Source organism: Xiphophorus maculatus, chromosome 22 (assembly GCF_002775205.1).
Source record: "Xiphophorus maculatus strain JP 163 A chromosome 22, X_maculatus-5.0-male, whole genome shotgun sequence".
NCBI classification, from domain to species: Eukaryota; Metazoa; Chordata; class Actinopteri; order Cyprinodontiformes; family Poeciliidae; genus Xiphophorus; species Xiphophorus maculatus.
The window spans coordinates 12045452-12069463 of NC_036464.1; the positions used below are offsets into that span (position 1 = coordinate 12045452).

Genomic DNA, 24012 nt, shown 5'->3' on the forward strand with positions numbered 1-24012 from the left:
AATTTTATCTCTCGTTTGCTGCAAGATACACTCACAGCATGATCAACCCAAACCTCTTTTCCAGCTGTTACTGTTTTTGAACTGCATCCAACCCAAACAATCATTTTTTAACTTCATATTTCTACAATGGTTTATCTGCAAAAATCCAGCATGTTTGTTTCTGTTCTCCATGTAAAATTGCAATAATAGCTTCTGTAAATGACAATGCAGAGAAGTCTGACGTCATGTCAACTTAGACAAATTCTCTTATCCTACTGATTTGTGGTCAAATTGGACTGGTCGTTTCTGACCTTGAATCTGAGCTTATACTAATGAATTAGACTGATTTGACTGTATGCTGCTTAATGTGATTTGAAGCTGTTTTCTTGTAAAATACCTTGAGATGATTTTTTTTGTTTGTTTTGAATTGGTGCTGGAAAATAAACTAAATAAAGCAGAGCTGATCTTCCTAGTCAACTTTCTTAAGATATAACTGATAACTATGAACAGCAAACCACAGAATGCAGTAAGTAAGCAAATATGTTTAATTTAAATAGCACCTTTCATTGATACATGAAATGGTGAATTTAAACATTTCTTTTGTTTGAAAGTCTTTTGGTGCAGATGTTTGGGAGATGTTGAGGTGAGCTTACTGGAGTTGTGGCTGCTGTGTGGTTCCACTGCAGTCTCAGGACACCTGGGGCCCCTGGCATCTGTTCACTTGTTACTGAATTAAAATCCATTTTGAGGAACATTACAAGATGTTCTCAGAAATATGCTCTGTTTTCAAATCATATGAATGACATTACATAAAATGTATTTATTCAAAAACAGAGCATGAAATAATTCATATCTCAAAACATAACAGCTACTGTATTTTGCAGGTCCAGTTCATGGTCAGGCTTTTGAAATTTAAATATTTAAAACTGCAACTGTAAGTCAGCAATGAAACAGACAAAAATGAAACATACACACATAAATTGATCCAAGGCTGCTAACACATTTAGGTGTCAATTTTATGAAAGAACAATATTTCCTTTTTGTCACACGGAAATGTTTCAGACGATTTAAACAAATTTGAATGTCAGACATTCAGAGGTGTTGGTGTGCTTGAGGTTAGAAACTGATGGCCAGGCGTTTACTTAAGGATTTTCTGTTAAAAAGTACATTTAAAGGCCTGAAGCAGCAAAACAGCCCCAGATAATCTGACCACCACATGTTTGTCTGTATAATGTTCTTTTTTCTGAAAACTTGTTAGCTTTGCAACCGGTGTAACAGGACACACACTTTCCAAAATATGGGGTGATTGAGTCTTTTTTTCAGCAAATGTGAGTGTGGCCAGGCCACTGTGTACCTTTTTAGCCAATAGTGATTTTAACCTTTTGAATAGTTTGAATAGTTTTCCTTTTAATTAATGAATCAGTTTGAAAACTGCCTTTTTTATTTGGGGGGAGGGGGGCTATCTTTATTTGATGTTAAAATTTGTTTCGGGATTTGGAACAACTAAGAGTGGAAAAACCAAAGGCAGAAGAAAACTGCAAGGGCTAAATATTGAAAGAAAAGAAAAAAACGAAAGAAATCCAAATACTCAGTGTTGATGTTTATTGAGAAAAGGCACAATTTGCAGAATCTGCCACCGTGTGAATCCTGGCATCATTCTCAGAGTTTCAGCTGCTATATAATGCTTTTCAAAACCAAGTTTGGCTGTGTCATCTCCCTTTCCATCCTCTGGGTCTTTCCTCAACACTGAAGGTTTTGGGATGCAGTAATGAGCCACCTCCGGCCAACCTTCATGACGGTTTAATAGCGACTCACAGATGGAGATCTTTCAGTTGTAGTGTTTTGCTTGTTTGAGGCAGGGAAAGACGTAGGCAGCCACTAAAGAATGCAATGTTGTATGTTTTAATAGTAAAAAGAGAACTTTATGGGTCTTGCATGAGGTAAACAGGAAAAGGAGCACGAGCATGGAAACAAGCAAAGGAATGGAACAGAAAAATCCAGCAATGAACAGTGAAAAATCAGGAGCTGAAGCTCTGTGGCAGGGATAAACTAATCAGAGGAAATATGGTGCAGCTGTGGCAAGGAGAAAAGGAAACTGAGGCAGGAGGACTAATAATGCAAATGGAGATGAACCAAGACTTAAAGTATATAGCAACCAACAAGGAAAAAGCCTTATAATAATCTAAGAAAAATAAATTCAAATGTAGAAGGATGACCTAAGTATGGCAAGACCTAACAGGCATACATAAGCAACAAAGAAATGGTAAAAACACAAAGAAAACTAGCACGCAAGGATCACAACAAAAGTATCCTTACTTTTCTTTTTTTTAAATCCCAATTCTGTTTAACTGAGCAGCTGTTTACTCAGATGTTTGAATAGAATTCAGTAATTGGTAAATTAGTTTCAGCTCATTATAGTTTCAACCCTTTCTCTGTTGTTTTCTCCTCTAAAATATTTACACATATGGCTCACAATATGCACATCACTGCATCAAGATTTCTTTCATAAATCTTATCTGGTTTTTTTGGGGTTTTTTTGTTTTATTTTGTTTTGCTGAGATGGGACATTCCAGCTTGTACAATATTCATCCTGAGATCTCAAATAAATACTTTTGTCTTATGAGTGTAATAAGACATCTTTGAAGTTCTAGCTAATACAAAATCTGAAAGGAACCAAAGTTTGGAAAGGATGTGAAATTGCATTTTTCAGATTTAGTGGTGCCTCTGGGAGAATTTCTACCAAATCCACGAGAAAGACGTCAACTAGGCACTCACATCACCTCGTAAAACTTAATTACTCACAGCACATAGTCGTAACTGAAAGTATCTCTGCAGAGTTTATTAACACTCATCCACTGGACAGTAAAACTAAACAGCTCTTTTAAAGTGGATTTTATGAGTAAATCAATGGAAATTGGAAAAATGAGAAGCCCAAAAATAGGATTGTGAAGCATCTCAGGTCGTTTTCCTGGTTGAACTTACACTTGGTTCAGCGCTACCAATAAAACCATAATATTCTATCAGTAAGATCTTATGAGATAAAAATTATACTAATTGTGACATGTTAAACATTTTTTAAAAACAGTTGCATAATATATTTACAAGCAGAAGTTCAAACTCCAGATTTTTGTAAGACAGTAATGTATTTCTGTTTATGTTTTTATGTAGTTATCTCAAGTGAAGATATTTGGCTAAACATCTGAGCGTAGGCGGTTGTTGCAGTGTGCTCCGTGTGGTTTAGTCAGTTTTCTTCTTGCTGAACATTACCAGCTGCAGCCTGGTCTTTTTACCTGTATTAAAGTAACTATATGGACTTTAATACAGTCCATATATTGGACTGGCTATATTGGAAAAATTTATCAGCAACCCTGGTTTTATCAAATATTTGTACCCCTGCTAGTATTACGACCCTGTTTGGCCAACAGGGCATCACATAGTTTTCCCTTTAACATTTCACAAAATTGAACCAAACAGAGAAAATAAACTTTGGTCATTCCTCTTTCCACTATCTGTCTAAATCATCCAGAGGCCAAGGTTCTCTTGTGCAGTCTGCTCTTCAGCTCTTCCTAACATGTTTTCTATTAGCCTTAGGTCTGGGGACTGTGATGGTCACAGAAGAAGGTTATTTTTGTGAACCTTCTCTGTGTTGTTTTGCCCATTTGTTTTGATTCACCATCCAACTAAAATGCTCAGTAATGACTCATTTATTCTCTTAGTTTCCTTGGTTGCATGCATTCTAACAATAACATTTGTAATACAGAAAAAACCCTGCCACATACATCCTCCACCATACTTTACAGTGAATATCAGTTTTTTTTAACCACATATTCATCCTTTTTTAAATTTTAGTCTACTGAATCAAAGCACAAAACTCCACTTAAAGTGCAAACTTGGTTTAACAAATGCTTCCTTTCACTTGTAATGATGGTGCAAAGGCTAATCCCAAACACATGGTTGCTATGTGGATAGCCTTTAATGGTTGTTATGGAGGTTTGCTGACCCAAATATGCAACTCTTTGCTGTAGTTATCCAGCAGTGACCTTTGGAGATTTTCCTTATTACTTCCCTTACTGTCGTATTACTGTGTGGTTGCAAGATAAATATGGGTCCTCATCTATTCTAGTGGCAAGTACTGAAAGAAAATGTACTCTTTCTCGTATCTTATATATATCCCAAAGGATATATATAAGAAAAGAGTCATGTCATGGATTACCAATTAAAAGTTCCCAATAACTTTGGTCAACTTACAAAAGTAAAGCAGAAATACAGGAAATGCTGCAGTTACATTTACACCTTTAAGCTGATTTTTACAGATACAAACAATTGTGCCACCAGTGAGTTTATTAAAAAACTATTCCCATCTATTGTGGCTTCTTTTCTTTTTCTTCTAATTAAATATGCTGAAATTAAAAGTTGCATGTTTTATTTTATATTTATTTATTATATTTTTATATATTTATTTATTTTTATTTTATTATATATTTTATAATGCGATATGATACAGCACTGAAAAATTTATTTTTAAGGATTTTTACACTACTTTACCAAATATCCATATCTGTATGTCTAAACTTTCAAGATCCGGTTTGAGCCTCATAAATTGCTCATTAGGCTCCAAAAGTGAGGCATGTTCTTTCACCAGCTTTAATCAATAATTGCTGTTGGGGATTACAGACTGAAAGGAATGCCTTTTCCCATGTAGCTCAGTATGGCTTGTATTATGTATTCATCTTTACATAGCTGCACTGGACATGAATGAGAAAACATGTCAGCTTTAATATTTAATGCTTCTTTTCTTGCAGGGCTATGAAGACGGATATGATGAAGAATATGAAGATGAGACTTATGAAGAATATGATGAAAACTACAGCACTCAGACAAAGAGGTGATTTTTACAGACACATACAACTGCAAAAACACAGCTCCCTGCACAAACATCTGGACCATTTATAAAGATACAAAAGTTTTGAATTCCATTATTAGTTTGGAGGCTATTGTTTCACTGAAGAAAAAAGAAATCTAATTTAAGGCTGCAATTTTCTAAGTTTGTCAATCTGAGATTTGGCTACTGAAGATCATTTTGTTTCAGGTGCCTTTACCCATTTTCTGTGGGCTTGTTCTAATAATTCTCTAAGCTCAACAGCACATATTTTAGTACCTAAATAAGGCATGACAAAAAGTAGGAAAATTACATATACAAAAGCTGTGGCATCCATCTCCAATGGCCATTAAAAGCACATCATTGAACAAATGTTCAAATGTATCAGTAAATCCCACAATCACCACGGTTGTTGTTGAAAATCCCCACTGGAGCAACAAATGTGTATTAACTTACAAATGTGAATAGTCCTAAACAAATGCTCTATCTACACCTCTTCAGGCAAGTTTCTAAACATTAGAGAGCCCATCTGTTGTTGGATTAATGAGCTGTCCCACAGAGTAAAAGCTACACATTTATGAGTTGCTTTTAAAAGTTGGCAACTTCAGATGAAAACTCTTTGTTCACGGTTGAGTGATACTGACAGTTTAGATAAGGATTGATATACAGGGTGAGTATTTTATAAACTAATTGTGAAACTGTTGATTCCTGAATTACTGGTTTATTTACAGTGGCTGACAAATGTGTTAATTCATAAAGTGAAGCATAACTGTGAAATGAAATGAAAATGGTACATTGCTTTTTGTTACTAAAAACAAATATGTATAGCAAATGTACAGCTACGGTGCAATATTTTATAACCCAGCATAGTCATATATTGGAACGGTCAAGTCAAAATCCAGACCTAAATCTAAATGAGAATTCAATGGAGAAAAAAAGTACTTTATTTTTTCCAAAGGGGCATTAAATGTTGTTGTAACTCATATCATCCAAGCATCTTCGTAGAGTCATTGTCAAGTTGTGATGCTGTGGGCACGCAAATCTTCAGTAGCAATAGATCAGGTAACCAATCCTTAGAAGCCTCAGACTGAAGACACTATTTTATAACTCTTACATGGTTGTCACGATTGCTAATGGCTCAATATTGAAGCAACAGAGACTATATTTCACAGTAACGTACTAAACGACACCATCAACTGTTGAGAAGCACTGCTAATCCACCTTGTGGCCATATGGTTAGAAAGCCATACGTGTTGTAGTGGCGAACATGAGCCTTGCTCATTATGATCAATGGAAGCGATGGTTTAAAAGTCCTCTTTCTCTCTTTGGCCTTGATCTATATCCATGAATCCTCTGTTTCAACTCTTGTGGTCTTAGAAGAGGTCTTATTTGAGCTTTGGGGATGCCAATCAGGTGCTCCCAATTGTTAAAAAAAAAAACAAAAAAAACTTTGTTGCCATGGTTATGCATCACAGCACATGCCTGAAAATAAAAAGATTAGGAGCAAGACTCTTTCCAGAAGCACGACATCCAAAGGCAGAGAGAATAATTGTCCAAAAACACAATGCCTCGACCAACGAAAGATGAACAAAAGTCTCCAAAAAGAACAAATCCAATATGCTGCCACCATTAAAGGCGCGATTCTAGATTCCTAATCAAAAAGAATTCCTGACGCTTGCCCAACCTGTCAGAGTTTAAGCAATCTGGCATAGAAAGAAACTGTAAAACAATTCAGTGTAGCTGTACAAAGCCAATAGAAACTTAAACGAACTATAAATGTAATTCAACAAAAGATAGTACAACAAAGGATTGACTCTGGGGGACTGAGACCCAAAACACACACTCCTTTTTAGAATAAAGAGAATTTTGAAAAAAGAATGTATTATTGTACTTCCACTTCACAGTTATGCACTACTTCTTGTTGGTCTGTAACATAGGGGTCAAATTTAGCATGCTTCATAATTCCAAATATCTATTAGGACTTGAAATTTGCTGTTGCAAATTTACAATTTGGAAGATTCAAGTTCAAGTGGGATGAATACTTTGCAGATATATATATTTCTTATTTTTGTTTGTTTTTGTGCACTATTTATACATGAAAGTGCATCCTTTATCCTGAATGTTTTTCTTTGTTTGTGTGTTTATTATAGCATTTCAGAATATTATGAACATGGACACGGAACCAGTGATGAATCATACAACAGCTATGGTAAGTGTGGCTTACTTGCTGTTAAAAAGAAGTTTGTTTCATGAACTATAGTCACTCTCACCTTTTTCTTCTGACAAGGACCCAGTGTAGAGTATTTAATTTAGAAAAAGTTCAACAAAACCCGTTATTAAAGCTGAAAAGGGGGTTGATTATTTGATTAGCCCATCAATAAAAATTATTCTGCAACTTTGAGGCTGATTAATTGAGTTCTTTATCGAGTAAACTTTGCCTACTGTGTAGCGTATTCTTAGACTTATCAAGACCAATCATAAAATTAAAATACAATTTAGCTGCTATTCTCAATACTTGCACTGGGGAAAGTCTAGTGCTAGGCCTGGTAATATATTTGGAATTAACACTGTTTTTCTTGTTAAGAAGGAGGAAAAAGGCTATTGTAATTTTCCACTATTATTTCAGGTAATTAGCTATATTCACAAGCACAATGAAGAATGTTACAAACATCCTGGCAGTTTCTACAGCCCGAACAGCTGCTACACTGTTATTAAAACCAACCAAGAGACAAAGAAAAAAGCCCTGCAGCCCACTTCCTGACCCAGGGAGCCACTCCTCTATGTATCGACCCTCCTACGATAACTAACTGCAAGCTGCGTTTAACTAAAACTGTGAAACTGTGAATGCGCCAGTGGAAGCTCATGAGGCCACAAGCTGTTTTTCCTTTTGGGTGTTTTGCCCTTAAAGGCTTTTTTCTGTAGAACTAACCTCTGTTTTGTGCAAATGAATCATTCTTGGATGCTTCTGCAAACTACATGATCTTTAGACTTCTTCAAGCCCAAAGACATGTTTTTTCTAGAATAGCATATTTGAAACTGCAGCAATAGAAACTTTAATTTTTATCTTATACTAGAGTCAGAAAACTTAAAATAAATCTTCAAAGTATTAAAAAACAGATACATTATAATGAATCTATTCACTGGTTTTTAATTTTAAAACATGCTTTTTCTGTGACCAAAAAACGTTTGGAGATCTAACCCCTCCCCAAAAGCTTAGGACATAGCAGGGAGTAAACAGTCAAACTGTGAGATGACTAAGGGTGTGGTTTGTGAGCATAAAGTTTGCATGATAATGATAATTAGCTATAACAGTTTTGTTTTTTCTACATCTGGAAAAGACTTGGGCCAATATTGATATCCAATATTAATATTACTGTTATGGCCGATAACCAATATTTACCAATTGCGTGTGTGTGTGTGTGTGCGTGTGTGTTTAAAAAAATGATATACTGTATATATATACAGTATATCATTTTTTGTGTCATTTTTTTCCCACAAATAGAATAGAATAGAAATATCCTTTATTGTCTCACAGTGGAGAGCAGCAGAGTGGAAAGCAATGAAATCATTTTTCCATGTTTCTTTTATCATATATTTCTAATTTTTTAACATGGAGCTGAATTTGACTGTTGTGATCTACAGGCCTAAATACCGTTGGAAAATAAAAGATTTATTAATGTTGAAAATATACCCTGTAAGTACAAACAATTATTTGAATTCCATTTGCAAGGTCTAATGAAATCAGCAGTTAGCTGATTGTCATCTTTTTGCAGGTTCAGTTATTTTCAGCACAATGAATTTAAGCACTGGGGTGTTGAGGTCAGACCAAAGGAAAACCAAGCAGCCAATAATTTGATTTTCTGCTTCATAAACACTCTTACTTGAAAACAGTGCAGTGTGCCATGCCAAAGGGGGCCAACTTTATGTAATTTGCCTTTAAGGAAGGAGTCTCTGACAGTCTAATCTCAGTACTGGTCCAGTAGAGGAAAAAACGGTTATGACAGTAATTTCCTGCTGTGAGAGAACCCTGTATTTCCCAGGATGTAATTTATTTTCTTTGCTGAAATATTCTGTGAGATGACAGAGTTCAATACATATGTGCACCATATGTTTTGAGAGATTTAGTTTTCACAAAAGTGAATGTGGTATATTCCCACAGAAGAAGAGTGGACAAGCCCCAGACCCATTCTCAAAGCTCCCGCTTTACGCCTGACAAGAGGAGGCTACAGAAAACATCCCTATGGTAGATACTGAAGGTGCTCCAGATTTGTGACCTCCACTTCTCTTTTGAAACCTTTTTTCAACTTTTTCAAAAAAAAAAAAAAAGAAATGTTGTAACTTTCCCTATCTCATCATCAAATTTTAAAATAAAAATAAAAAAAAGATATGATCAATAATTTTCTGATGTGTGAATAAAATCATACACAATCAAGTCTCTTTTTTACCTTTAAACATACTCACCCATGTACAAGATGATTGTTAAATTAGCTCTTTAAATTAACTCAATTGTCCCTATTGCAGAAATTTCACAATTTTGACAGATTTGTTCATACAGAGTATATGTGTGATTGTAACAGATTGGTTTCCATTTATTGGCTTCATTGGAGTTATTATTAAAGGTTCACAAGCTCCACTCCTTTCATCGAATTAGACATAGTCATGCAGTCATTGCGAAAGTGGTGACTTCAACCTCCTACGTTTTAGTAGGCTGTCGTTTTTGTTCTGCTTGTGTGTCAGCAGCATTAAAATATTCAGAGACAGGAGTTGAAAAGCAAAAAATGTTCACAAAAGCTGTGAAAAATCCCATTTTGGCCAGTCAATTGTTGCAACACTGACACAAATAAAACTAGCAGTTGCCCAGGAGGATGGGGGAAATTGTAACATAACACCAAAAGATAAATGCTTCATAATGACACAGAACATATTGTTATGTGAAGTAAAGCACAGGTGTCACCTGTTTCACTGGAACATAAGGTGTTGCTCTCTCTTAGTATCATTTGATGTCACTGTCTAATTGGGGACATATCCAGTGATAATCATGTTAGAAAAATAAAGTGTTTCATCATATATTTCCAAATGTTTTTTGTAGAATTTAAACATAACAGAAACAGCTTCACAATATATGCATGTATCAATGTGTTAATTATCCATTTTGTAATTACCTCGCAATGAAGGCCACAGCTGCACCTCCAGTTTCCGACTTCTTTATTACTTTCAACTAGACTTTGTAAGTCAGCTATTAAATCCGTGCAGTGCAAATAGCCACTTGCCTTCATGGTATTGCTGTCAGTATGAGAGCTTCTAAATGGACAGTAAACATGCATTCCCACAAATAAATAAAAGGATCTGCGCATACTGTTGCAGTTTTCACTACAGCATCCCCACTTGAGAGTAGTAAACAGTGGAGTGTTTTGTTTCCACCATTCTGGCCCGAACGGATTAATTCTTTAGATCACAGTAGCGTTATTTGAAATGTAATTGATTGTTGTAGAATTTGGCTGACTCCATCCATTTTAGTTATCTCAGACTTTTCCTATCTCCTCTATTCAGATTCTATATTCTATAAATTAAAATATCCCAATTTAATTTGAAGTCGAAAGAAGTATAAATTAAAATACCCCAATTCAAAATTAGAGACATTAATTGAAGAGGAAGATATGGAAAAAGGTGCATACAACATGCGTGCAAATCATAGGATTTAACACTATCACCAGGTTATGTTTTATTTTAATCATCCAGTCCTAAATAGAACTTTCTTTTGCCATCATTTACAACAGTTGACTTCTTTTTACAGAAACAGATGCACTTTCAATATTCCAATTGTCAGGTAAATAACTGTAACAGTTATTTATATAACTGTTACAGTTATTTACATCAAGACTGTTGCCGTCTTGATGCATTTATTACACTAATAACAAAGTGTTAATTCATAGGAACAAAGGAATCGTTCCCCTTATATCATAGAAGTAGGAAAATTTTCACCTGCTTACTTGACAGAATTAATGGATAAGGACTTTCCCATTAAGTTATCAAACTTCAAATTGTAGCACCATCTGAAGTTTAAATTAAGATGTTTTTGACCAGTGTAGAACCAGTTTATTGTAAGATTAAGTGACATGACCAACACACCTTCATTAGTTTGGTCTACATAAAACAAATATGTTCAGGAAAAATGTGGATATGCAGCCTTCTTGGTCATTTCAGCAGGTGCTTAATTTTCCAGAAATATCACCATGGTAGCAAACCAATAGAAAACAACACATTCCTTTAGAAAGAGTTAACATAATAGACTGCTTTAAAGCAACAAATGGAAACCAGTCTTCCAAGAGTCAAAGACCTGAATGTAAAATGTCTTAATGATCTAAACATTTCTTTAAACATTTGTTCAACACTGTGAACTCTAAATATTTCAATAACCAGGTTCCCCTCCTAATTTAAAGTGTAACATAAAAGTAACTGACAACAGAAATAAAAGTTACTCCTGGTTTTATTGTGAATTCAAGGAATATTGAAAAAGACATCCTTATTGTTTGAATAACTGACTGACTGAAAGCATTCACCACAGTGTGTAATTCATCAACTGTGCTTTGTTCTGTGTGTAATCTGTATTTGTACATAAAGTATTTAATAAAAATAACTTAAACCTAAATCCTGAGTGGAATACTTAATAAATAGGAGATAACCAAGCTGTAAATTAATTTTCTCTTTTAATTTTGATTCCTTTATTCATTATTTTTTGTAGATTTCTGTCAGACAACAGCTAAAATGTTTAATAAAGAAAACTTCAACTTGCCCAATATGAATATTTGATCTCCATTTAAAACTAATACCTGTTTTCTTGCAATCCAGTCTCTGAAGTGAATAAACATATTGATTCACACTGACTTTCTTATGGAGTTTTATAGAGGTAAGAACTCCTCTCATATATATCATAACATTGCCTTAAATATGTCCGGCTAATTAAGGGATCTATATCCTGATACTCTGCTTGTTTGCTTAAGGAAACAAACCTAACCTACTGAACTCAGTCGCTACCTGCAACATCTCAGTGTCTCTGCTAAACTCCTTCTGTTTGTGCATTTCTTCCATGCGATTTCTGCGTGTTGTAAACACCTCTGTGATTAGCACACCCGAAGCCTGACTCTGATTAAAGACTGTAGATGATGGGACTAAAAGGAAGACTAAACACTAAACAGGTAACCTTAATGCTAATCCTAATTTAACCATCAACTGCTAACTTTCACTTTAAAAAAAAGTAAACCTGCTCGTTTTAACCCAAAGATTAATCTCCCTCGATACCTCTAACCACACACATAAGAGATTCAGCTAAACTGAAATAAAAGAAAGATTAAATTAAATTAAAAAGCTCTAAAATAATGTTCGGCTAACTTTCTCATCATTCCTGAGAAATAAATACATTTCTCATTAAATGTCTTTTTTTGTTAACCTTGAATTGGTTTACTTTTTTTTCACAACCATATTATGTAGATGTATCTGTACTTTGTAGACACTTTACACTGCATGCAGGCTATTAGTCTAAATATTATGCTATATATGTTTATGCATACTTTATACCAATGATCTGCTCTTTCTTATAGATACTGAAAAACACTGTAGTGTGTTGTCATCAAAGCACAGAGAAACACTGCAGGTGAGTAGAAACATTTGCGATCACATTTTCACATCTGCCTCTATTTATGCCTTGGGATATACAAAGATATAAAACATGTTAGAAACTACTAAGACAAAGAAGCATAGCATAACAAAAGCCGGACTTCTGACTCATGGTTTTTTGAAGTTTCCTTTTTATTCATACAAGCTGGTAACTACTAGGGGGGAAGCGTTACTATTTCTATATAATAACACACCAATTCACAAAAGTATTATATAATCCTAAAGAGAACCTGATGAACTCCTCCTGCAATCTTTTTATTAAGATAATCCCTGCCTCTTTTTGTTCTGTATGGACCAGGTATTGCATCTCTGTTTTCTGCACTTGTGTGTGCATTTTTTCTCTCTAAATACTGTCAGGTAATTCTGCAAATACTGTAAAATGTAATCCCCAAGGCCACATGCTCGCTGACCTATTCATAATTCATCAGCTGCTGTACAAACCTTGATTTAAATGAGTACTTCTTTTTGAAAATGTATGTAAGGCCTAACGCCGAAGTTGCACAAATGTGCTGATAACACACAACAGGATTTATGCTCAAAGCCACCAGAGCAAAGGATGCAGCGTCAGTTTTATTTTGTGGGTAAATTTACCTTGTACTGGTGCAGTTTGGTTTGACTGCTCTATCTGTGACATCCATTAACAGCTTGACTGCGCTTTAGAATAGTAGCAGTGCAAAATTTAAGCAAAAATATTAATGTTCTAAATTTAGAACTGCTAAGGAAAACTGAAAGATTTTTACATGCAGCATGAAATTATTAAAGATAAAAATAAACAAATTTGCACCCAGAACGTTCAGCTCCGAGACTAAGGTATGATCCAGATATGTTTCCACTTTAACTTTGTAGAAAACACAAGTTGAGAAAAATGTTAGAGAAAAAAACAATAATAGTAATTATAAAAAGGTATAGATCAATTAAAAAAAGACTTTTTGGTTGCTTTTGTGCGTCAATACATACCTGACTGTGATATTTTATACTCACTTTGACAGCCAATGATTGAAATAATTCTTTCATTATCATAGCTTACTGTAAAAAAAAGTAGTTATATAACTGAAAAATAATATCTAGCGCTAGTGAGTCACTCATACGGTAGTTCTTTTGTCTGACATTGATCATAAAATAAACTCTTAGTAAACTCTTCACAAACTAGGATCAGAAACACAATCAATGTCAACAAGATGTAACATAAGCTCCTCTGAATATAAATTGGCAATAAAATCAAATATGTGAAATTAAAATTATTTTATGATTAGCTCTAAAATATTCATAAAATATTATGTAGAATATCAGTATTAATTCTACTAAATCAAAATGCTTTATCATTCCTGCTCCTGAAATATTGTGTTAATTATTAAAACCTTGTTAATGTCATCTGTTTTGATTCATGTACATAAACAATGTAACTTTAATAACAGACATGGGTATTGTAGTCCTGTTTCAACCAGCTGCCATGGTAACAGAAGGGCATCGCTGTTTTACTCTATGCTTCATACATCCAGAGCGCCTTCCTGCACTTCCTCTCAGATCTTATGCATTTCGTTTTGACCAAAGAGTTTTTGTACAATTGTCTTTTTGTGTGTGTTTTCATGTAGGGCACAAAGAAGACACATTCAAGATGGAAGATTCCCTTCACACAATTTCATCTTCGTCCGAAGAGAAAATTCTTGGGTAGGTATTCATTGTTTCGTACGACACCTTCAAAACAATGACCTACAGTCTTTTGTTGACTTGTTTCAATTATTTTGTAAGCTTAATTAATATTTAATCGAATGTCTCTTTCGTTTGGACTTGAATGTGTCATGTTGCCACACAGACTATTTCTCAAGGTTGTTCTCACTTATTGGAAATAATTGTGTGCCACAATACAACAATGCTCCTTATTCTATAAAGTTTGAGGGAGAAAACAAGTAAAGAAACGAAAAAGCTGCTCAGTAAAGAAAATAACAGAGCTTGATACATAGGCAACACAAATAGAAAGGATGTCATTTACAGAGGATTGTTTGTCAAATGTGTTTCCTAATTGCTATAAAAAAAATAAGACAAAATAAAGGATTTAAATGCCTAAACTACAGTTTTCAACTCTTTGTTGATAATTCTTCTGTGACTTGTTCCTTCAAGTTACAGCTAAAACTTTAGTTGCACCTGCGGTTTGGAAGTGGTCCATGCATCAGTGGATGCCAGAAACACTGTCTGCTTCATTTTCATAACAAACCTTCCTCCAACAGCAAATCAGCCAAAAAAACCATCCACAATTTGCCATGGATGTCCATGGATGACTTTCAACTGAATGCTGCAGATAAAAGTCCTCTTAGATACAAATAAAGTTGTTTAGTAAAAAAAAAAAAAAAAAAAAAAAAACAGGTTTTATTTTTGTTTTGTACAAAGAATACATCCTAAGGTGCTTACGGTCTATGGAGCTGGCATTTCATCACTTTGCCATCAATCCATGCATGGACTCGGCAGTGATTCTTGTCCATTATAGGGCAGGCCTGGCCAGCAGCCTCGGGCACAATAAAACACTGGCAGCTGTTTGTCTTGTTCCCTTGCCAACTCTATCACCTCTGGCGATATTTTTGAGATATCACACCACCCTTAAAAATATGCACACTGACATTTAATAACAAACCACTGTTACAATTTTGTTTCTGTAAAGAATAAACTATGGGCTCTGCTTTTGTTAATTTGTGAATTTAATCAGACAGAGACAGAAGCAGACTTCAGGGGAAAATCCAATGTGAGACATGATGGAAGATCCACAGGTAAGGAAGCGAAATCTAAAATTGCTTCCATTATTATATCGAAGGAGCTATGCATTCTATGTATTTTGAGCAGATTAAATCTTGACCAAGCCATGCCACATGCAGATTTGGAATTGAAATTGCTTTTGTTCAACCAAGGCATTTTCTTTACATAGTAGAAAATATGATGTGAAGAGTTTAAAAATAGATTTTAAATATTTTATTTAAACTAGATGAAAACAATTATTTTAAAAATAGGCAAAAAAATCTTTATTATTATCCCTTTTATAACTTTAATGTTGAAATGCATCCTTGCTGTTACCCTGATCTTAAGCTCCCACCACAGATTATGTTACATTTAAGTCAGAATTGGCTGGGCCACTTCAAAGCGTTCCAATCAGAAAGGGCATGTTGGTGAAATTAAGACTAAGACTAAGTGGGTTTGTGTTTGGATGTGTAGGAAGCCACTTAAAAGCGAGGCACCACTCATGCAAAAAGCTCTTCAGACTGTAGCCACTGAATAGTCCTGATATGACCATTGTTTCAGATTTATTTGTTTCTTTCTATAAATTTTCCCTTCAAAGAACATAATGCAACAACAACAAAAATGTGTTCTTATTTCTATGCAGATTCTTCTGTGGAGTTGTTTGTAATGACATGTCCTCTGAAAATAAAATGAAAATAAATATGTATGATTGATAATAAACCTCCCACAGCTTGAGCTAATACCAACACATTCTGTGGTCATGTAATGACACCATCTGCTCCTGGGTTCAGACTGGCTGCTAGAGAGCGAGGCGTTCTCAATGTGCAGCATTACGCACTCGCCAGTTTTGCTAAGCAACTGGAAACAAATAAATGATGCCTGCCAAGTCTTATGCTGAGTGTTTTTATTTCCTTTAATAATTGCACCCTTATTGCTCATAACAACATGATAAAAGCTTGTTTGCAAAGGTTTAGGTGAGAGTGAGGAGCTTTAGATTCCCCCTGTATCCATTTCAAGGACAAGCTGATTGTGTCGGGCTAAAAGCTGCATCTCCATACAAAAATGTCACCCTGGATGTTGTACGTTAGTTGACAGATTATAACCAGGGGATTCGCAAAGAGACAGCCAGTGGATCGAGGGGAATTACTGAGTCGCAGTTGATGCTCACCCAGCCCAAATGTCAGACCCGAGGGCTCAGACTGCTACAAACCAAGGACACAAGTGTTATTTATCACACTCATAAAAATCCATTTGAAGAGATTGTTGCATGCTTTTTTAGTAAACATTGTAAACCATTATTGTAAAAATACTAAGAGATAGGTTGGCCTTGGGAAAATACGCTAAATTGTTGTGTTGTTTGTAGTTGGATTGGAAAATTATGTCAGGTTATTAAAAGAACAAATGATGTAATTAAAAGAAGAAATTTAATCTAAATAGTCCATTTTGAACTGTTTAAGCGAAAATATCCAGGGCTATATAGATTTACTCTTCATGTATATATTTTTACATCCCTTTGTGGAACAATGTGAAAATGCAGGTCATTGTTGTCACAGAGGTTCGTTTATACTGACAGTACCAAGTGAATGTGGTAGTAAACAACTGTGATCAATACAAAGAATCAAGTTTTCATGTGATTTATTAGCTTTAGTAAATATTATGCTAGGCAAACTACTTTTGACAGATTGTAATGTGGATTCTGAAGCATTTCATCTGGTCTGATTGACATTTTCCCCAAGTACTACCATTCAGTTTCAGAGAATGTGAAAACCTTTTGACTTTTTTTGGCTTCTTCCCTGCTGGTGTTGGCTGGAATGATGCTACTGGTATATACTGTACTGCAGCTCATTTTGAGGCTAACTGGTTTGTCTGGCTCCATCATCAGTGTGTCAGCCTTGTCATCATTCCTGCCAGTTATGGAGAAAGTTGCGGCAGTTTTTCAGATCCCTGCAGGATTTAGTTGGTGCCTGAAAATGCAGTCTGGCAATTCCAGTCCATCACAAACTGATTTCACATGTTTTTATTCCCAAATTATCTCAAAACCTATGCATTATTCCCACATACGGCTAATGACTTTTGATTTCAGCAAGAATTTGAAACAATTACATGAATGGCAAAGGATTTGTGTAAATATATGCAGTGAATATTCTTCTGGCATGTGCCTTTTGTGCATCACTTGTTTATCTCCTCTCTGTTTGTCTTCAGGCATACTTTGTAGGATGGGCTGAACACCTGGTGGACTATAAAACTTTCAAGTCTGATTGTTATGGGCATGGACTATAAAATATCCTTTGGCTATATATTTTTTATTTCCCCTAAAATCTACAGAGTTTGTATTTGTAGCTTTGAGGACAGAATTTTATTGTTTTCATAAAACTTCACTTTGGTTGTTCTAAGATAAAATAGGGGAAATTACCATGGAACATGTCAACATTTTCTCAGTAAATCTATTTATTATGGGGCTATTGGCAAGAAATTCACACCTGATTCGGGAAAATAATTCACACAGGTCTGTAGACTAAGTTATGTGAAATAAAATTGAACGACACAGGGTAAGTACTAACAAGAAAAGTATTTTTAGGCTAACTCCAGTTCGTTTTCCAAAGATGATGAACAGTTAGTTCATTGGTGTAATGACTTAACTGGAATATAATGTTTGTGATGAGGAGAATTTTATGTGAATATTCTCTTTAGAAATATATTCACTGAGAAAGATATTGATGCATTGAATGCTTATTTTACAAATTATTATTGTCCTCTGTTTTTTTTTTTATTTTGAAAATCCTGATTATTAAAATGGTGAGATGTTTTCATTTAGCGTCTGCTGTGATTTCAGACTTGACCGACTGCACCCTGTATCTTTACCCCAGTTGTTGTAATAAATGGTACACTTAGGGCTGCCAACAGGAACATGTTAGTTCATTAAGTAAGTCGAGCCCACTGCCAACGTCCTGGCCAAATGTCACAGCCAGTTTACAACCCTGCTGGTAAATCCTCCTGCTGCTCCGTACAGCTTCACTTCTAGTCATTTCCCTGGGTCTTCATAATGAATTATGCTCTCTGTACCTCTAAATATGGCACATGGTAATTAACGTCAGAGATAGATGGAAGCAATACAAGGTCACTACTGTTCAAATAAATGTTCATAACCGGCTTCTTTTTGAGTTCCTGTGTTCAAATTTAATTCACAAAACAGCTTTTCAGTCGCCTTGTGAAGCAGGCATATCAAAACATGTTTGATGTGCCTAACTTGCAATATGATCTTCTGCATCATATTTGTTGCAGAAGATCATCTATTTCTTATTGTTTTGGATGGAGGGGGATTTCATACATCTACACAAGGTATCCACCCCTCTCCCTCACTCTGATATGTGCTTAATTCATTTGCCTCATGACACACTCCACACAGCCTGTTAGGCAGTATGGCATTTATCTCCCTTGATATTACTTGATCTAAATCCTAAAAGCACAAAGACACTAAAAGTGGGTCAGGATTTAGGCAACGTACATTGCCTCAACACAGTGTGTAGCGTTAACTAACACACTGCAGCTTTCTCCATCAAGGACAAGTACCTGAGCAAACTCAGCTCTGTTTGGACAGCTGCTTGATGAGCCAGAATAGAGAATGAGGGCTTATGATCACCAGAAGTCAAAAAGGGCCTCTTCAGCACCACGGCACTTTTGATGAAATGATGTCTGTGCAGAGTCATAAGTCTTTTGTGCGTGTGGGTGATGTTTGTCTCTTATTTTTCTTTAAAAAAAAACAAAAAAAAACGGACATCTAAGTCAGGTGACAGACAATAAGGATTTACTGCTTGACTCGCAATTTTCAGGAAGATATGAGAGCAAATGTAGACAGAATACTGGGTTGCATTTAAGCTTTGCTTTTGCAATTGTCTGCTTTTTCATTTTTGTCCAGAAGCCTCATTAGAGCTGTTTTACAGATGTGATGAGTCCTGACATACTGAGATGCTCTGTGCAAATGGAAAAACTAAGCAACAGAATTGCACAAATTATGCTTTTGACTAATGAAGTGTTGCAGAGCAAAATGTCTTCACATATGCAGTGCTTGTTAAATATCCTGTAAGAAATATGCTATTTGTAACAAGATTGAAAATATATGTTTTAAAAGTGTTCCTAACAATACCAACAACTGACTAAAGGAAAAGATAAGATATTATTTGAATGTTGAATGACATGTATTTATTTTGTTGGTGTAGGAGGAATCAAATAAAAAAAGATAGAAGTTCAAATCAGAACTCTCCATCCTGCTTGTTAAACAAAGCAAAGGTAAGGTCTATTCATATTTGCCTAATTTTATAATATATTGTAAAATTTATGGATGATATTTTTTGTTAATATAATAGAACTTGTGAGGAACTCCAAGATTTTGTTACAGTACATCAACACATAAAGCCAGTTCCTTGGACATGTGGATGATGAAAACTATTAAGAAAAAATTAAAAAGCAAGTATACATTAGAATTAGTAAACTTGTGAGATGTCTCAAATAGGATTATTTTGATTTACTTAAACTTCTTTTAGAAATGGGTGTTAGATATGATGGCCTTAATAGATGATATGTTGCTCAGCACAAGTTACTCAGATTCATATTTTTACCCTTCAAGTTTTGGTTTCAAAGGACATAATAAATAATTACTTGGGAACACATTTTTTAAAGGGCATATATAATCATTTTTGCAAGCTTTCCTTTTTGTTGTCATTCAGAGTTGAGGAATATGTAAAATGACACGATAGGAAAAAAAAACATGAAGGAAGCAGAAAGTTGCAGAGGAGTGATGGTATTTTGTGTCAAATGCCAAATTAAGAAAATTTATAACATAATAACCACCCAAGACAGAAATTTGTGACAGTGACAAGTCTCCAGCAAAGTCAGGAGAAATGTTGTCTTAGAGCATCAGATTGGAGACCTAATAAAATGGAACCCTATGCAGGTATTTAAAAGCGCTCCGTTGTGAACCCAATCTCCCTATAATTTGCCACAGTGGAGAATTAACATTTGTGACAAAAGCTACACATGGAAGGGCTAAAGGTTCACCCTGACCCACATTGTTGTTGGATGGGCACGTGCCCCAGAAACCTTGTCCCAGCAGCTGTCACCACAATAGTCCACTTTATATTACTAACAAAAGCATCAGTTTTCCGTGACATTGTGTACCATTAGCTTGAAGTGAGAATGCCACTTCAAGCTAATGGTACACATGTTGTGATTGTAAAGAAAGTTGAAGTATTGATAAACAAGACTTCAATTGGCATCAAACACTCTTTTCTTTTCAATCAGCTAAGACATGGAAAACAATTTGGTTGCAGTGAAGGTTGGAGCTCATTAAGCAAAGGAAACTCATGGAGGGAGTAGTTTTATAATTTAGGCCAATGTGCTAGCTTCAGCAGACATTTTGTACTGAAATTTTACATCAGTAAAAAACAAACCAAAAGAAAGCAGTGGCCTCTCTGCTCTGGCTGTGCTTTTTGTCCTTGCAGTGGCAGGAACTGTGTCTTGTCCACTTCCCTAAAACTTGGTTCACTCCATTCTTTTAAACTAAAAGAATGGAAGATTATTTCATAATCTTGAGGAATAACGTGTCTCCTACAGTGTGGACTAATCCGTCCTCTTCACCTGTTTGCTTCCACTGATCTTACTTACATTTCCTGCATTGAGGATTTTTGTAGCAAAAGCACTGACTAGATCCTTTTGTCTTTGACACCAAGACTTTGACACCTGGGGTCACGTTAGCCGAATATTTTCCATCTTTGACCGTTTTTTTTTTTTGTTTTTTTTTTTAATAAACATTGATGGAAAAATCTCTAGGCCATCTGTTATTTTGACAGAATACAATTCACAACCCAGAGCACTTGGTGCAGACAGATATGTTCAACTTTACACACAGAGTACATGTAACTAATTCAATCAAAAAAGATTCACATGAGCGCATCTAAGCATAATCTCTGGACACTGACCTAAATGCATCTCACTATCCAGGAGCTGACAGCATGTTGAAGAATTATGGAGGTTTTGGAGAGTATCTGTGACCACTACACCAAGACTGCTGCAGCTGAATTACTGGTGCAAAAGGAGCGCATGCTGCAGGATTTCCTCCTATTAAAGTGGGAGTTTTATTGAAATGGACTCAGAGAGTCTTGTTTCAATTGTAGAAATGTTTCCTGATTTAAAAACTTTAGCTGAAGTGATGCTTATAATTCCAGTCTCTAGCAGCACAGCGTGGAGTTTGCCTCCAGAAAAGCATAAAAAATTCCCATTAGAAGTAATTTGTTTGAGGCAGAGGCAAAGTTCAAAATATCATAACAATAGCTTCTGTAACAAGTTTGAAACATTTGATAATGAATGAGCAGATGAGGAATTCAGCTTCTTGAGGAACACGAGAAAGTTATTAGATTATGTGTTCAGGCCGCAGAGGGTGAATGTTCATATTTTAGGTGCATTGTTTCATTTCATTCTTTGTACTTACTGGGGCCATAGTCAGAGGTTTAGTTATTTTGGAGAAAATGTTACATGTATTCATCTGCTTCATGTGTGATAGCATTAATTGGATTCTCTGTTGAGGTTGAATATTAAAATGAATGAAAATTAAATACAACAAAATATGTCAATTTCATTTTAAAAATTGACAGGTAAGCAGAGTTTATGGCAAGATGTTTTCGATCATGCCAGTCAAAAAAACAAAACAACAAAAATATCTACTGCAACTACTGGTGCACTCACTTATTTGATATTCCTGTTAAAAAGCACCTTTTTATACTGATTGCTTGTTTTTAAGTAGAGTGTGGCTGCAAATATTTTTCTGTCAACAAAAAGTGCTCTTAAAATTACTTATCTGCTTTGAGAAATACTGGAAAGGTCTCTTATGATTTATAGGTTTTATAGTTTTCTGGTCTCAAACTATGATGAAGTTTTCCCTCTAAGGTTTGAAAGTTCTCAATCTTACATTGTTTTTTAATGTATGAGAAATACGTACACTCCACATAGGAGTTGTTTGTTAAATTGCCTGTTTATTGTCTCCACATGTACATGATAAAGATATTGGACTACATATATTGATTTTATAATTTAGGGTAATGAGGTACATGTATGTTGACATGGTCTTCTACGTAGGCTTTTACATTTTTATTTTCATTCTTCTGTACTGATTTTCTTCTACACTGTGAATGCCCTGAATATTTTTGTACTTTTTTGTAATTTAGAACCACAACCTATTAAATTTCAATTCCAGTCATGCAAACACGGTTGTCTACTGAAGCTTGTTGCATAATAAATTGTGCAAGGTTAACATTGTGAATGAGTTTCTTGTATTTTCTGAGACTAATCCATCGTTTTCCTATAAATCTTTTTTTAGGTAATAGATGTGCAAAATGTGTTGTGTTCTAGGATTAATTGTGTCAACATCTCTCTGAGCCATGAATTCTGAATCTCCCTAAATGGAAGGTTTCCTCATGCATTGTGCAGATAATCTTCTTAGAAGAGTTTTGTATTTAGATTACAAATCAAGTCATTTATGAATAAAGATTATGTGCTCTTTGGCATCTGTGCTGCTGTAAACCACTAAGGGATAAGCACAAAGGATGCTTGTATGTGCCAAAAAATATTAGCTAATTATGGTTTTCGATCCAAATCTTATGTATCTGAAAGGATCGGACAAAACAGTGTGTCTGGTTGTGTGCATTTATTCACACAACATTACCCTGCATTAACAAAATGGTTATGTAAGATGGTTTTTTTTTCTTTTTCAAACCAATTTAAAATAAAACATTCATGATACATTTATAAAATCCAGTATGTAATAAACACTGCATGTGGAAAAAGGTCTGACTGATCTACAGCACTTGTCCTTTTTTGGGGGGAAAAAAGACTTCTGAATTTATGAAGATCTACAGAAAGAAAAGTGAGAAGGCTCTATCAATTTTTAAACAGTAAGTGAAATAGCACAAAGGCGCTGGTCTAGAAGTTTAAAGAAAAAAAAGTGCTGTTTTGGTTTCCTTTCATCTGCTATATTTTCTTCTGTTTAACCCTCGGAAGCTACCTATTATATGGGCCTCTCATGATCAGTGCTGTTTTCCGTCTCATTTACGATTGCTTGTTATACAGAGAACCAGGTCTCCCTGTAAACACAAAGTAAATGTATCAGACTCATTATCTCAGACGGGGGGTTTCAGTAGGACACCCTAAAGTCAAATTAGCTCAGAAGATGAAGGCACTGCCAGGATTTCAAGTCAGTGCAACATGTCGAGAGAGATCAGTGAAGCACTCTTTTTGGTATCAGAATTTGTTCAAGAGTCACAGATATACCTAAAATTATGGGAGGATTGTTCTGCTTAGATAAACAATACAGAAATACTGTCTTGTTTATCTAAGCAAGACAGGCAACATGTTGCCTGTGGAGACAACATGTTCAAGGAACATATTGTCTCCACAAGCCAGTTACTGAGTTATTGAATTTTAAAGGACAAAGCGGTCAATTCGCCACAGACACAGTGGACTGTTGAATCAGAAAATTGTCAGTCAAGGTCATTATGTATCTTTTTGCATTTCAGTGAAGAGCATGCTTACAAATTAAGGGAATGGAAATTAGGTTAGTGGTTACATCTTCACAACAGAGGCTCTCTGTAACAACATATAAAAGTGTAAATCCTGGAGATTATTAATCCATCACGCCTACCATCAAGCATCATCTAACCTAACATTAAAGATTTTTAAAACATGCAGGCAAAGACAAACTTTCCAAT

General features: G+C 35.1%; 1 protein-coding gene across 8 annotated transcripts in view; it reads left to right on the forward strand.

The window, feature by feature from the left end:
- The window catches only part of khdrbs2 (KH RNA binding domain containing, signal transduction associated 2), a 90208-nt gene extending 67579 nt beyond the window's left edge, over positions 1–22629 (forward strand). For 2 of the 8 annotated variants that reach the window (XM_023327744.1, XM_023327746.1), the window contains exons 7-13: positions 4782–4864; positions 7009–7067; positions 9018–9101; positions 12457–12509; positions 14125–14200; positions 15235–19543; positions 21254–22629. In XM_023327744.1, the coding sequence (XP_023183512.1) occupies positions 4782–4864; positions 7009–7067; positions 9018–9101; positions 12457–12509; positions 14125–14200; positions 15235–15446 (567 nt within the window). In that variant the 3' untranslated portion in view covers positions 15447–19543; positions 21254–22629. Of the gene's footprint in view, positions 1–4781; positions 4865–7008; positions 7068–9017; positions 9120–12456; positions 12510–14124; positions 14201–15230; positions 19544–21253 lie in introns of those variants that run through there. The other 6 variants (XM_023327749.1, XM_023327751.1, XM_023327748.1 and 3 more) reach the window with 5 other exon arrangements.
- Positions 22630–24012: the final 1383 nt, after the last annotated feature.